Raw genomic sequence first — 16,232 nt, forward strand, 5'->3', positions numbered from 1 at the left:
AGTTGTCGCCACCGCGGCACACTTTTCAAGAATGCCATCTTTCCGCGGCACACAGTTTGAGAAGAACTGCCGTGAAGTCTCCAAACATACTCAAAGATTAACACTTTTAATACCACGGATCTAAAGACCCGGAACTTTGGCCAGTCAGTCAGTCAGTCACACTCAGACCATCTGAGACACCATGGACCTTAAGCTTTTCCCGCCACACAGGTTAAAACGGTATGAGCGTTTTAACGGTATCCTTACAAGCCAGAGAACACCTCGATATCCAGCACCGAACCGATTTTTTACTTTCTATTTTACTTTCCTTATCCTATAGGAAGGAAAGTAATGTAATCGGGTGATTTTTACTTTCTACTTTTGAAGAGGTTTGACAGAGAGAACTGTAACTGCTAAGGTCTTATCGTCCCGAAATCGAAGAGAGACAGGATAGGCAGCACCGAACCGATTTTTTACTTTCTATTTTACTTTCCTTATCCTATAGGAAGGAAAGTAATGTAATCGGGTGATTTTTACTTTCTATTTTTGAAGAGGTTTGACAGAGGGAACTGTAACTGCTAAGGTCTTATCGTCCCGAAATCGAAGAGAGACAGGATAGGAGAAAGCCAGCCGTTTCGAGGACGAATATTATCCCATTAGGATAAATCCGCCCCGGGCGGGAATCGAACCCGTGGCCTAGCGCTTACAAGGCAGGCGCGCTACCAACCAAGCTAACTAGGCTGGCAAGGGTGATTTTTTTTCGGGTGATTTTTACTTTCTATTTTTGAAGAGGTTTGACAGAGGGAACTGTAACTGCTAAGGTCTTATCGTCCCGAAATCGAAGAGAGAAGAAAGCCAGCCGTTCCGAGAACGAATATTATCCCATTAGGATAAATCCGCCCCGGGCGGGAATCGAACCCGTGGCCTAGCGCTTACAAGGTAGGCGCGCTACCAACCAAGCTAACTAGGCTGGCAAGGGTGATTTTTTTCCCCTCTTTTTTACCCGCTCCAATCCTCCGTGTTAGAACGGCCAGACCCCCGCTATCATCTCTGCTCCGCTGGCTCGAAATTTTTGACCGCCCCTGTGGTGCCCTGCAGGACTTTTCTCGACAGTCGCATGAGTCCAGACACAGGGTCCCGGCCGAAATATTTCACCTGGATTTCCTGGCCCTCCTCAAACCCCAGGGCGCTCGGATGGCCCACCTGAAGGAACCAGAGTTTGGGTTATAGTGTATGATGGACCCTGTATGGCAGGCAACCCGATTGTCTCAGTGTTTCTATACGGCAACCCGAACTGTCCCAGACTTTCCATATGGCATCACAAGTTAAAAAAAAGTTCAAGGCCGGGGGCCACAAAGTGACTTTAAACTCCGTTTAAGTTTTAATCTCGGTTTAAGCAATCTGATTGACTGAAATTTTAAAAAAATCAACCAATCAGATTGCTTAATCCGAGAGGTCAACCGAGTTTAAACCCACTTTGTAACCCCGGACCTTCATGGTTACCAAGCGTCACTGTATAATCACTAAGTCTTTAGTGACGGCTGACGGGGTTCAACTCTGCATTCGGAGACAAGCTACCTGTCGACTCACATTAAACTCACCCATCCATAGATGGTTAGGTGCATAAGTGCAGCAGTACGCCATAGATGGCTAGGTACATAAGTGCTCTGAGACAATTCGGGTTAAGACAGGTACTTTCTAAAAAAAAAAACAACCTTGGCGAATCTCGGAAAAAAAAGAGAAAAGAGAAGAAAGGGTACTTACTTTTCTATGGTCCAACTGAGAGTTATGCAGTAGGGCAGGCGTCATATTGGGATACAGGGTGACCATAACGCCGACATCTTTCACCTCCACTATCTTGGCGGAATAGATGGCACCAAACTCCAGCGTGGGTTCACTGGATGAGGCTAGAAGTGACTCGATCATCTCCTTCGCCTCGTCATAGGCCGCCTGGTTGGGGGCGAACATTTGAAGGTGCTCGTCCTCGCCGACGGTGATCTGAAAATGGGGAAGTAAGAAAAATATCTTAACATTTCTCATCCATTTGATTTCTAGCATTTTGGCCCGTTCCCACTTGTTTTTATATATAAAAAAAAGACAATGAACTACAAAAGGACTATCTTTGTAAACGTTTTTCGTTGTCAAACCAACATTTCTTTGTACCAAAATTACTGGAAAAGGTGAGTCACAAAAGTTATAATCAGGTCACTCTGACATCAGTGGTTGGGTGGAAGAGCTCAATCTCAAGAATCCTGCCACCTTTCGTCCTCGCCGACGGTGATCTGAAAATGGGGAAGTAAGAGAAAAATATTTTAACATTTCTCATCCATTTGATTTCTAGCATTTTGGTCCGTTCCCACTTGTCGTTCGGAAAAAAAATCGTGTCGTGTGTGGTGGGAACACTCTCATTTAAATTACATTGCCTACAGGACATTCGGAAAAAAATCGGATGAAACACACGACAAAAGGGAACAACCCTTTACGTGATTGTGTAGATCTGTAGATTGTCACCCATCTGAATACCAATCACACATTACGATTCTCAACTTGTAAGCGCTAGGTTGTGGGTTCGATTCCCGATCGAGGCGAACTTTATACTAACCAGATAAGGTTCGTTCTCGGAAAGGCTGGCGTTCTCTTATCCTGTCTTCACTTTCGGGACGATAAGACCTTCTCTGTTATAGTTCCCTCTAACAAATGATGTAGTCTCTCTCTCCCTCTCTTTCTTTCTTTAAAAAAGAAAATTAATTAAAAAAAACCTACCTGTACACCAGTCTGAAGTAGTATTTTCTTCACATTCATGCCCCCATGTCCGATGAGTTTACCACGCTTGTGAGCAGGAATATCGAGACTTTGTACCACAGGCCAGTTGGATTTAGCTCCTGGAGATCTGAAAACCAGGCATAGAAAGTTAAATTACATTAGGGAGTTTTGAAAGAGACAAATTAAATGCAAAATCGAATTAAAACCCATTAAGTGCCAGCCTAGTTAGCTCGGTTGGTAGCGCGTCTGCCTAATAAGCGCTAGGCCGCGGGTTCGATTCTCGCCCGGGGTAGATTTTATCCTGAACGGATATTAGTCCTTTGAACGGCTGGCTTTGGCCAATGTTTCATTATTCGTCCTCGCCGACGGTGATCTGAAAATGGGGAAGTAAGAGAAAAATATTTTAACATTTCTCATCCATTTGATTTCTAGCATTTTGGCCCGTTCCCACTTGTCGTTCGGAAAAAAAATCGTGTCGTCCTTAGTGGGAACACTCTCATTTAAATTACATTGCCTACAGGACATTCGGAAAAAAATCGGATGAAACTCACGACAAAAGGGAACGACCCTTTACGTGATTGTGTAGATCTGTAGATTGTCACCCATCTGAATACCATCACACATTACGTTTCTCAACTTGGAAGCGTCGCTATCACGGGGTCAGTTCTCGACCAAGGAGAACTTTATCCCAACCAGATAAGGTTCGTTCTTGGAAAGGCTAGCTTTTTCCTATCCTGTCTTCACTTCGTGTGTAGTGGGAACACTCTCATTTAAATTACATTGCCTACAGGACATTCGGAAAAAAATCGGATGAAACTCACGACAAAAGGGAACAACCCTTTACGTGATTGTGTAGATCTGTAGATTGTCACCCATCTGAATACCAATCACACATTACGATTCTCAATTTGTAAGCGCTAGGTCGTGGGTTCGATTCCCGATCGCGGCGAACTTTATCCTAACCAGATAAGGTTCGTTCTCGGAAAGGCTGGCGTTCTCTTATCCTGTCTTCACTTTCGGGACGATAAGACCTTCTTTGTTATAGTTCCCTCTAACAAATGGTGTAGTCTCTCTCTCCCTCCCTCTCCCTCCCCTCTCTCTCTCTCTCTTTCTTTAAAAAAAGAAAATTAATTAAAAAAAACCTACCTGTACACCAGTCTGAAGTAGTATTTTCTTCACATTCATACCCCCGTGTCCGATGAGTTTACCACGCTTGTGAGCAGGAATATCGAGACTTTGTACCACAGGCCAGTTGGATTTAGCTCCTGGAGATCTGAAAACGAAGCATAGGAAGTTAAATTACATTATTCACCAAACAAAAAGAGGTCAGCGGTAAACAAAAAGAGGTCAGCGGATTTCACCAGGGGCGGATTTTATCTTGAACGGATAAGGTTTGCTCTCGGAAGGCTGGCTTTCTACGATCCTATCTTCCTTATCCCTTGGATTTTCGGACGATACGTGCTTAGCAGTTACAGTTCCCTCTGTCAAACTTCTGTGTATTTCCCGTTCGGAAATAGAAACGATTCAAATGGCGCGCCATCTTGCATTTCCTATGGTTTAGTACAGACGCTATCACGTCAAAAAAGGGGAAATTCCCATAGGGAAATACGATTTAGCATACCTGGGTTTAGCCAAAGTTTCATTCATAATATTAATAATATCGCTCTTGGCCTGACACGCGGCCATGACTGCTTCCATGACTATTTTCAGAGGCAGGCCCGGGATTTTCACGTCTGCCTGAATGGCCGTGATGCCCTTCTTGGTTCCGGCCAGCTTGAAATCCATGTCCCCGAAATAATCTTCAATACCTGGGGTAACACGGAAAAATATGTTTTTAGACACTTATTTATTTAATTTAAGGAGTTTTAACAATGAAGTTTCGTTTCCTATCTCAGAAAAATAGTGCTTAAAGCTTATTTGTAGAGCTTGAATTGGAATAAAAAGTCCCTTACCCCAGCAGAAATATGTAGAATGTAAATGCAGTAATGGCCGTGATGCCCTTCTTGGTTCCGGCCAGCTTGAAATCCATGTCCCCGAAATAATCTTCAATACCTGGGGTAACACAGAAAAATGTGTTTTTAGACACTTATTTATTTAATTTAAGGAGTTTTAACAATGAAGTTTCGTTTTCTATCTCAGAAAAATAGTGCTTAAAGCTTATTTGTAGAGCTTGAATTGGAATAAAAAGTCCCTTACCCCAGCAGAAATATGTCGAATGAAATCAGTTAGGTAGGTGACATTCAGCTGTTTAAGTCAACCCTTTACAAAATAATCACCTCGAAATGGGGCCACTGTATACTACAACCTCTAACACAAAAACTTTAATAATAATAGACTCTTGAGTAGAAGGTAACCACTAGGCGAGATTAATGTCGGGGGCGAATCTCAAATTATTTGTGGTAAAGCAGAGCTTTTTCACAATTTTTGTGGATATCACAGCATTACTGTGACTCCTTTGCAATCAATTTCAATACTTCAATAATCTTTTTACACTGGCAATGCCGCCACTAGTCGTTACTCGTTTAAATAGGCTGAGTGCAGCCTGAACTCCAAGCACAAAGCCGAAAAAACATCGACCCCGCCGGGAATCCAACCCTCCGGCGTGCAAGCCTAATGTGATACCCACTCGGCCACGGAGGTAGCCGAATAATTTACCTGGTCAACATGGCTACTGGGTCCAGCTTGAGGGCAGACTGGATAGAGTCCAATGCTACCGTACTCAGTACTTGGGTTTGACCCCGCTGGAACAGGGCTGAACCATGGAGAGGTCTATGAAGGTCTACTTCACAAGATATGGGACGAAGGTCATCCAACATTCTGCCGTCACATCTGATGAAATAAATTAGATGCCAGTTTGAAAAAATAATAATAATAACAATAATGGTAATAATAATCGAGTCTTTCATCGCCGTTTTTGGGTCAAAGTGGCATCGTGTGCCTGATGTAGTAAGAAAGTAGGATAGGGAAGGATAGGATCAGGAATGAACTAGGATCAATGAACTCTCAAGAATATGTAAGCCTTATTCATACATGCCATAAAAATCCGAGCGTACGGCAGTGCGCCAGGCCAAGTTCCAGTAAGCACGCACGCCTGTGTATCTTTACATGAACCGATTCTGTTACTCTCTCACTTACCATTAGACTCGAGCACTTCACACGTTAGTCTGATGGTGAACGGGAAGTCTTTGGGCACAACACAACGCAATGCCTTCTCAGCCAGAGCTCCATGTCCCACCTCTCTTCTCCCGTAGGTTCCTGCTCTCCCTATCTCCCTCGTAGCGTAGGGAGGAAACTCGTAGTGCAGGAAGAAGTTCTTCTCTTTGACTCCGCTAGAGAGAGTGAAAGTAGAGGATTAAGAATTAGTTGAACTTACGAAATACGGCGTGAACGACATGCAATAAAACATAGTCAAATCAATCAATCTCAAATTATTTGTTGTAAAGCAGAGCTTTTTCACAATTTTTGTGGATATCACAGCATTAATACTGTGACTCCTTTGCAATCAATTTCAATAATCTTTTTACACTGGCAATGCCGCATAGAGGATTAAGAATTAGTTGAACTTACGAAATACGGCGCGAACGACATGCAATAAAACATAGTCAAAGAGTACAAGGAATAATCAATGAATCTCAAATTATTTGTGTAGAGGATTAAGAATTAGTTGAACTTACGAAATACGGCGCGAACGACATGCAATAAAACATAGTCAAAGAGTACAAGGAATAATCAATCAATCAATCTCAAATTATTTGTAGTAAAGCAGAGCTTTTTCACAATTTTTGTGGATATCACAGCATTACTGTGACTTAGATTACTGAGACTGTATTCCTCTCCTTACTTATCAATCAGGGATCAAACCCTTGGAAGTTTATAACCACCCTTCCCCAATTACCCATGTTTTTCACACGAACCTTTAGTAGCATAGCTTTACAGTTCACACCCATCCCAACCTAGGGGAACACATTAGGTGATATTACTCATTTGACACCTCTACTTCCTACTATTGAATCTGCACAAGTTTTGATCTTTCAAAACTCAAATCACTCAAATGGTGCCAGTGAGCACAAGTTAACAAGAGCCCCAAAACCCACAACATACCAACATGGTTGTCACAACATAAAACATAATTTGCTCTGACAAATTTCTTGTAATTGAGTAATAATAAAAACCAACAGAGAACAATATTTTGGGGGACAGTAAATAATTACTGTGACTCCTTTGCAATCAATTTCAATACTTCAATAATCTTTTTACACTGGCAATGCCGCCACTAGTCGTTACTCGTTTAAATAGCTCCATTGTTATCACGAGGCTGAGTGCACCCTGAACTCCAAGCACAAAGCCGAAAAAACTTCGACCCCGTCGGGAATCCAACCCTCCGGCGTGCAAGCCTAGTGTGATACCCACTCAGCCACGGAGGTTGCCGAATAATTTACCTGGTCAACATAGCTACTGGGTCCAGCTTGAGGGCAGACTGTATAGAGTCCAATGCTACCGTACTCAGTACTTGGGTTTGACCCCGCTGGAACAGGGCTGAACCATGGAGAGGTCTATGAAGGTCTACTTCACAAGATATGGGACGAAGGTCATCCAACATTCTGCCGTCACATCTGATGAAATAAATTAGATGCCAGTTTGAAATAATAATAATAATAATAATAATAATAATAATAATAATCGAGTCTTTCATCGCCGTTTTTGGGTCAAAGTGGCATCGTGTGCCTGATGTAGATTCCTAGAAGCTTAACCCATCCTTTAGGCCTGTTTGCCCCCACTCCTAAGCCTCGGAGTGGGCCTTTTAAGCCTCGTGTACTATTAACCTAAGAGATCTTTTTTTTTTTAGGGTTTGATTGAGGAAATTGTTAACACCAGAGGTCTTATCCTCACGAAGACAGGACAGGAATAAAGGATATTAGAAAATTGTCAACACCAGAGGTCTTATCCTCACGAAGACAGGACAGGAATAAAGGATATTAGAAATAGATATTAGAAACAGGGGAAATACTTGGTTAACTAGGAACTACATTTACTTGCATAAGTATTTTTTATTATTATTATAATTATTTATTTTTTTCTTCAAGAGGTTTGATAGAGGGAAGTGTAACTGCTAAGGTCTTTCGTACCGAAATCGAAGAGAGAAGGAAAACAGGATAGGAGAAAGTCAGCCATTCCGAGAAGGAACCTTATCTGTGTAGGATAAATTTCGCCCCGGGCGGGAATCGAACCTGCAACCTAGCGCTTACAAGGCAGGCGTGCTACCCTCCAAGCTGAATATTTTATTTTCAAGTAAGACAAAAAGAATACACTTAAAGATGAGCAAAAATAGAATATTGAATGTAAATATTCCTCACCTTTTATCAGTTTCAAAAATGAGGTCCCGGAATATTTGCTTGCACAATTGCGAGAAAGCATTGTTGATATCGTCGTAGTGGTGCTCACTCTGTAGCTTATCACAAATGTCAGCTCGGATTTCATTAATGACGTCATCACGAGCTAGCTTGTCCACCGTGGAGTCAGTGAAAACCTGAAAGTCCCGGACATTAGGGGATTTAGGTATACATATATAAAAAAAGACAATGAACTACAAAAGGACTATCTTTGTAAACGTTTTTCGTTGTCAAACCAACATTTCTTTGTACCAAAATTACTGGAAAAGGTGAGTCACAAAAGTTATAATCAGGTCACTCTGACATCAGTGGTTGGGTGGAAGAGCTCAATCTCGAGAATCCTGCCACCGAGAATCCTGCCAAAAAAGAAAAAAAATGGCTGATAACCTTATACCATACTGGAAAAGGTAATAAATTTCGACACACATTTCACTCACTTGTCGAATTCTCATGGCAGCTAAAGTTTTAACTTTGGAGAAAGCATCGGTTTCACCTTCACTCTGATCTTGTGAGGAAGCAGAGCTGGCAACATGAGGTAACTTGGGTTTTCCGATTTTCTTTTGTAGAGAATTGATAGCTTGAATGATGTGTTGACACTGTTTAGATCCTGGAAATAAAATAGCAACATTATTAGCTCTGAGTTATCCACTGAATAGGTTATATAACTCCCATTTGCCAAAAAGCAACTGATCTATTTATTCTATTTTCTTTTAAGCTGTTGAAAATCAAAGAGACAGAAAATTGAAGATCCTTTGGCAAGAGGTGTATGTAGGTTTCTTTAGCATCTAAAACTGATGAAATTCATACAGACAGAAAAGAGATCCTCTTAATTGATAGCTTGAATGATGTGTTGACACTGTTTAGATCCTGGAAATAAAATAACAACATTATTAGCTCTGAGTTATCCACTGAATATGAATAGCTACAAACTATGTATACTTAACTCCCATTTGTCAAAAAGCAATTGATCTATTTATTCTATTTTCTTTTAAGCTGTTGAAAATTACAGAAACAGAAAATTGAAGATCCTCTGACAAGAGGTGTATGTAGGTTTCTTTAGCATCTAAAACTGATGAAATTCATACAGACAGAAAAGAGATCCTGTTTGTAGCAGTTGTTTCATTGTAAAATTCTATTGTATCAGGATCATAGGACTTACCTGTTTTAATAGCTTTGAGAAAATCAGGTTGCAGAATGCCATTGGCAGATCCTTCTAACATAACAACTAGATTTTGAGCAGCTGATACCACAACCAGATTCAGATCAGAGCTGAGCAACTGCTTTCGAGATGGATTGACTATGATTTCTTCATTTATTCTACCCAGTCTTACTGCCCCTGTGAAGAACAAAGGAGGTATACATTGAACAAGTTTTCAATAAGAACAAAATTCAAGTGATAGAGATGGTACACTGAGTCACCCCATGAATATAATGAGACACATGTTTCAGTTTTTTTTTTTCTCCAAATTTTAAAGATGGACTGCAAAATGGAGGATCAAGTTAAATGAGAGCAAATTGGTACATGTTGATTTCACATACAGAAATCTACCCTACATGCCAATTTATCTCAACAACGTTGTTATACCGTATTCTATCCAAGCAAAGTACCTAGGGATGACCTTAGATACCAAGCTGAAATGGAAAGAACATGTCAAAAAGAAAAAAGACCAATTAAATGTGAAATTCGGTAAAATGTACTGGCTTATTGGTAGGTATTCTAAACTACCAGTCGAGAATAAGCTTCTGCTTTACAACCAGGTGCTAAAACCAGTATGGACTTATGGCATCCAACTATGGGGCTGTACCAGTCCCTCAAATAGACTAATGATTGAGCGATTCCAGAATAAGGTACTGAGGTGCATAGTGGATGCACCTTGGTACATAAGGAATGATGACCTACACCGTGACCTTGGAGTAGAATCTGTTAAAGAATGTATGAAACTAAAAGGGGGGAAAAGATTTTTTTATGGAGATTGATACATAAGACACTAAATGATTACAAAAAGATATACCAATACAGATGGTAGTGACCACTGGACCAAAAATCCAACATACCTAGTTCCCTGCGAAGAAAATTAGTTGGTATCCGGCCAGCTGCTGCAGCTTTTTGTCTGTAATCAACTGTGAGTGGTAGAAATGATTGGGTCCCACTTTGTGTTTTTGCTTTACTGACTGCGGTAACCATGACTGACGTATCTCCAAGCTGGGCAGTAACACAACTATCGGCTAATTTGGCATACTGACCCGTTGAGAGTTTCAATTTTTTGCTGAAAATCAGATGTAAGCAATGGTATGGACTTGATTGTAATTGGGATCAAATAGCAGCATTAATATGGGACAGAGAAGATTTTATCCATGTTTGTTCTACATGAAAACAAAGTTTTGATTTATGTACCAAGAGATGGGTACAAAGGGTATTTTCACAAACAGGTTCAACACCCATTCATAGAGTTGCAACTCCGTCCAAATGAATGGGCCAAAACCTAAGCTGTTACTAAACTAAACTGATTGACTTACCCCAAATTGTCAAAGCTAACTTCTTCTAATGCTATGCTAGAAAGAAAACATTTGAATTCTTTTAGCCGATGCCTTGTGAACATGATGTGTTTCCTATGTATACTGCAGTACATTGTATTCATAGCTCGAGGAATAATCACAGAGAGAAGGTTATAAAGGAAATTTGTATTAATCTCCTTTAATATCAGAAGAATCCTTTTTTTTTCAATAACTTTTCTTCCGGTAAACGACTAAACGCAAATATGCGCGCACTAGCAGTCTAGCACTGGTTTGCAGTTCAAAAATCAACTATTTGAATTTTCGCGCCGAAAGGTCCGTTTACACGCACCTTGTCGCGCCGTACGGTTCAAGTCGGCCGTCCATGGGAGCCGAAATTTAGGTTGGGGGATGAAAACCTTTCACCCCCCAACGCGTTTGTGCCCAAAAGCAAGAGGCTGAATGCTTCAAATAGATTACTGAGACTGTATTCCTCTCCTTACTTATCAATCAGGGATCAAACCCTTGGAAGTTTATGACCACCCTTCCCCAATTACCCACCGTGTTTTTCACATGAATCTTTTTAACATAGCTTTACAGTTCACACCCATCCCAACCTAGGGGAACACATTAGGTGATGTTACTCATTTGACACCTCTACTTCCTACTATTGAATCTGCACAAGTTTTGATCTTTCAAAACTCAAATGGTGCCAGTGAGCACAAGTTAACAAGGGAACTACATTTACTTGCATAAGTATTTTTTATTATTATTATAATTATTTATTTTTTTCTTCAAGAGGTTTGATAGAGGGAAGTGTAACTGCTAAGGTCTTTCGTACCGAAATCGAAGAGAGAAGGAAAACAGGATAGGAGAAAGTCAGCCATTCCGAGAAGGAACCTTATCTGTGTAGGATAAATTTCGCCCCGGGCGGGAATCGAACCTGCAACCTAGCGCTTACAAGGCAGGCGTGCTACCCTCCAAGCTGAATATTTTATTTTCAAGTAAGACAAAAAGAATACACTTAAAGATGAGCAAAAATAGAATATTGAATATAAATATGCCTCACCTTTTATCAGTTTCAAAAATGAGGTCCCGGAATATTTGCTTGCACAATTGCGAGAAAGCATTGTTGATATCGTCGTAGTGGTGCTCACTCTGTAGCTTATCACAAATGTCAGCTCGGATTTCATTAATGACGTCATCACGAGCTAGCTTGTCCACCGTGGAGTCAGTGAAAACCTGAAAGTCCCGGACATTAGGGGATTTAGGTATACATATATTCGAATTTCATTAATGACGTCATCACGAGCTAGCTTGTCCACCGTGGAGTCAGTGAACACCTGAAAGTCCCGGACATTAGGGGATTTACATATATGTATATCGAATTTCATTAATGACGTCATCACGAGCTAGCTTGTCCACCGTGGAGTCAGTGAACACCTGAAAGTCCCGGACATTAGGGGATTTATATATAAAAAAAAGACAATGAACTACAATAGGACTATCTTTGTAAACGTTTTTCGTTGTCAAACCAACATTTTTTTGTATCAAAATTACTGGAAAAGGTGAGTCACAAAAGTTATAATCAGGTCACTCTGACATCAGTGGTTGGGTGGAGAGCTCAATCTCGAGAATCCTGCCACCTAAAAAAAAAAAAATAAAAAAAAAGGCTGATAACCTTATACCATACTGGAAAAGCGAAACGAACATCCTGTGAACAAAAAGAAAAGGTTGTTACACTGCATTAGGATTAACAATCTTTTTGAAATTAAATACCTCATAAAATCACAAACCATCAATAAACATGTTTATGAAAACTCTGCCATCCATTCTACTAGATAATGAAAAAAAAAAAAAGATTTGGTTAGTTTTGTTCTGAGGTATTTCAACTTGGGCTAAAGTCATAACAAATTCAGTTCATGTACCTCATTGTTAGTTTATCTTTTTTCTGACCTGTTTCATTATTATTAATTGATAGCTTGAATGATGTGTTGACACTGTTTAGATCCTGGAAATAAAATAACAACATTATTAGCTCTGAGTTATCCACTGAATATAACTCCCATTTGCCAAAAAGCAACTGATCTATTTATTCTACATATTTTCTTTTAAGCTGTTGAAAATCACAGAGACAGAAAATTGAAGATCCTCTGACAAGAGGTGTATGTAGGTTTCTTTAGCATCTAAAACTGATGAAATTCATACAGACAGAAAAGAGATCCGGTTGTACCAAAATTACTGGAAAAGGTGAGTCACAAAAGTTATAATCAGGTCACTCTGACATCAGTGGTTGGGTGGAAGAGCTCAATCTCGAGAATCCTGCCACCGAGAATCCTGCCAAAAAAGAGTTATCCACTGAATAGGTTATATAACTCCCATTTGCCAAAAAGCAACTGATCTATTTATTCTATTTTCTTTTAAGCTGTTGAAAATTACAGAAACAGAAAATTGAAGATCCTCTGACAAGAGGTGTATGTAGGTTTCTTTAGCATCTAAAACTGATGAAATTCATACAGACAGAAAAGAGATCCTCTTTTTGTAGCAGTTGTTTCATTGTAAAATTCTATTGTATCAGGATCATAGGACTTACCTGTTTTAATAGCTTTGAGAAAATCAGGTTGCAGAATGCCATTGGCAGATCCTTCTAACATAACAACTAGATTTTGAGCAGCTGATACCACAACCAGATTCAGATCAGAGCTGAGCAACTGCTTTCGAGATGGATTGACTATGATTTCTTCATTTATTCTACCCAGTCTTACTGCCCCTGTGAAGAACAAAGGAGGTATACATTGAACAAGTTTTCAATAAGAACAAAATTCAAGTGATAGAGATGGTACACTGAGTCACCCCATGAATATAATGAGACACATGTTTCAGTTTTTTTTTTTCTCCAAATTTTAAAGATGGACTGCAAAATGGAGGATCAAGTTAAATGAGAGCAAATTGGTACATGTTGATTTCACATACAGAAATCTACCCTACATGCCGATTTATCTCAACAACGTTGTTATACTGATGAAACCACAACCTGAGGCCAAGTAAAACATGTAGGTAACTTTAAATACCAATTAGCTTTAAGGCCAATGAAACAAAAGTTCAACTAGGTACTGTTGTCATTTTTTTTTCTTTTTCAACTGAATTTGGTGAAGTATTTGTATTTAGCAAACAAGATGAGACCAACTGTATGTTACTCATTATTTTGATACATACTACTTATAATAAACCAAATAAGCTAGATTTTTAGCCAACATTTAAAATGTCAATTCATGAATTCAACTGTGTTGCTGAGGTTGGTACTTCAGGAAGTTGTTGAATAATATGTTCTATTGCGTTTTATCTTACAAGACAAACTACGAGTTGGATAGACCAAATTTGAGTATAAATCAAAGAGCGGATTTTCCAAAGGGATTTAGGATCAAGGAGCAAATGTAAAAGGTTCTTCTTTGTGTGTGTGTGTGTGTGTGTGTGTGTGTGTGTGTGTGTGTGTGTGTGTGTGTGTGTGTGTGTGTGTGTGTGTGTGTGTGTGTGTGTGTGTGTGTGTGTGTGTGTGTGTGTGTGTGTGTGTGTGTGTGTGTGTGTGTGTGTGTGTGTGTGTGTGTGTGTGTGTGTGTGTGTGTGTGTGTGTGTGTGTGTGTGTGTGTGTGTGTGTGTGTGTGTGTGTGTGTGTGTGTTTAGTTGTATACCTATACATAAGCAGTACATCCACTTACCTACAGGCCCATCCCAAGGAATGTTTGACACAGCCAAAGCGGCAGAGGAAGCATTAATAGCCAGAACCTCCGGATCATGTACGCCATCCACAGCAAGAAGATTACACACTATCTGGGTGTCATTGGTGAATCCTGGGGGGAACAGGGGTCGAATAGATCTATCGATGAGTCTACTTGCTAGAATCTCATTCTCTGATGCACCTGAAAGACAGAAATTACAGGTAAGTAGGAAACACTTCCACAGACTGGGTCTCCTTAGAGAAGAATCAATTGAATTTAGACTATATATGTGGTCTGAAAGATGAAACACAAACTCACATTCACAAAACAACTAAGTTTAATGTAGCAAACATACCCTATTCTTATGACAAGAAATCATAGGTAATTACTTGATTAGTCTATAAATACTCATCACATCTGATAAATAAAACACTTCCACAGACTGGGTCTCTTTAGAGAAGAATCAATTGAATTTAGATATGTGGTCTGAAAGATGAAACACAAACTCACATTCACAAAACAACTAAGTTCAATGTAGCAAACATACCCTATTCTTATGACAAGAAATCATAGGTAATTACATAGGGAAATACTCATCACATCTGATAAATATAAAAGGGGGGAAAGATTTTTTTATGGAGATTGATACATAAGACACTAAATGATTACAAAAAGATATACCAATACAGATGGTAGTGACCACTGGACCAAAAATCCAACATACCTAGTTCCCTGCGAAGAAAATTAGTTGGTATCCGGCCAGCTGCTGCAGCTTTTTGTCTGTAATCAACTGTGAGTGGTAGAAATGATTGGGTCCCACTTTGTGTTTTTGCTTTACTGACTGCGGTAACCATGACTGACGTATCTCCAAGCTGGGCAGTAACACAACTATCGGCTAATTTGGCATACTGACCCGTTGAGAGTTTCAATTTTTTGCTGAAAATCAGATGTAAGCAATGGTATGGACTTGATTGTAATTGGGATCAAATAGCAGCATTAATATGGGACAGAGAAGATTTTATCCATGTTTGTTCTACATGAAAACAAAGTTTTGATTTATGTACCAAGAGATGGGTACAAAGGGTATTTTCACAAACAGGTTCAACACCCATTCATAGAGTTGCAACTCCATCCAAATGAATGGGCCAAAACCTAAGCTGTTACTAAACTAAACTGATTGACTTACCCCAAATTGTCAAAGCTAACTTCTTCTAATGCTATGCTAGAAAGAAAACATTTGAATTCTTTTAGCCGATGCCTTGTGAACATGATGTGTTTCCTATGTATACTGCAGTACATTGTATTCATAGCTCGAGGAATAATCACAGAGAGAAGGTTATAAAGGAAATGTGTATTAATCTGTAATTAATCTCCTTTAATATCAGAAGAATCCTTTTTTTTTCAATAACTTTTTTTCCGGTAAACGCAAAAATGCGTGGCCGATGCCTTGTGAACATGATGTGTTTCCTATGTATACTGCAGTACATTGTATTCATAGCTCGAGGAATAATCACAGAGAGAAGGTTTTAAAGGAAATGTGTATTAATCTGTAATTAATCTCCTTTAATATCAGAAGAATCCTTTTTTTTTCAATAACTTTTCTTCCGGTAAACGCAAAAATGCGTGCTGGCGTGCACTAGCACTGGTTATCAAAAATCAACTATTTGAATTTTCGCGCCGAAAGGTCCGTTTACACGCACCTTGTCGCGCCGTACGGTTCAGGTCGGCCGTCCATGGGAGCCGAAATTTAGGTTGGGGGATGAAAACCTTTCACCCCCCAACGCGTTTGTGCCCAAAAGCAAGAGGCTGACCACCCTTCCCCAATTACCCATATTTTTCACACGAACCTTTTGTAGCATAGCTTTACAGTTCACACCCATCCCAACCTAGG

At 39.9% G+C, this 16,232-nt stretch overlaps 1 protein-coding gene across 1 annotated transcript; it reads right to left on the reverse strand.

Moving 5' to 3' along the window:
• Nucleotides 1-969: 969 nt before the first annotated feature.
• On the reverse strand, nucleotides 970-15,765 carry LOC103510556 (polyribonucleotide nucleotidyltransferase 1, mitochondrial). The gene is given in 12 exon segments (XM_026824582.1): nucleotides 970-1,182; nucleotides 1,744-1,977; nucleotides 3,889-4,015; nucleotides 4,364-4,583; nucleotides 5,773-6,071; nucleotides 7,182-7,355; nucleotides 8,097-8,269; nucleotides 8,570-8,739; nucleotides 13,219-13,395; nucleotides 14,342-14,542; nucleotides 15,066-15,277; nucleotides 15,528-15,765. Coding segments are annotated over 12 exon segments (2,268 nt in total). The 5' UTR covers nucleotides 15,650-15,765; the 3' UTR covers nucleotides 970-1,023.
• Between the last annotated feature and the right edge of the window lie 467 nt (nucleotides 15,766-16,232).

This window comes from Diaphorina citri, unplaced genomic scaffold, assembly GCF_000475195.1.
Source record: "Diaphorina citri unplaced genomic scaffold, Diaci psyllid genome assembly version 1.1 scaffold617, whole genome shotgun sequence".
NCBI lineage: Eukaryota > Metazoa > Arthropoda > Insecta > Hemiptera > Psyllidae > Diaphorina > Diaphorina citri.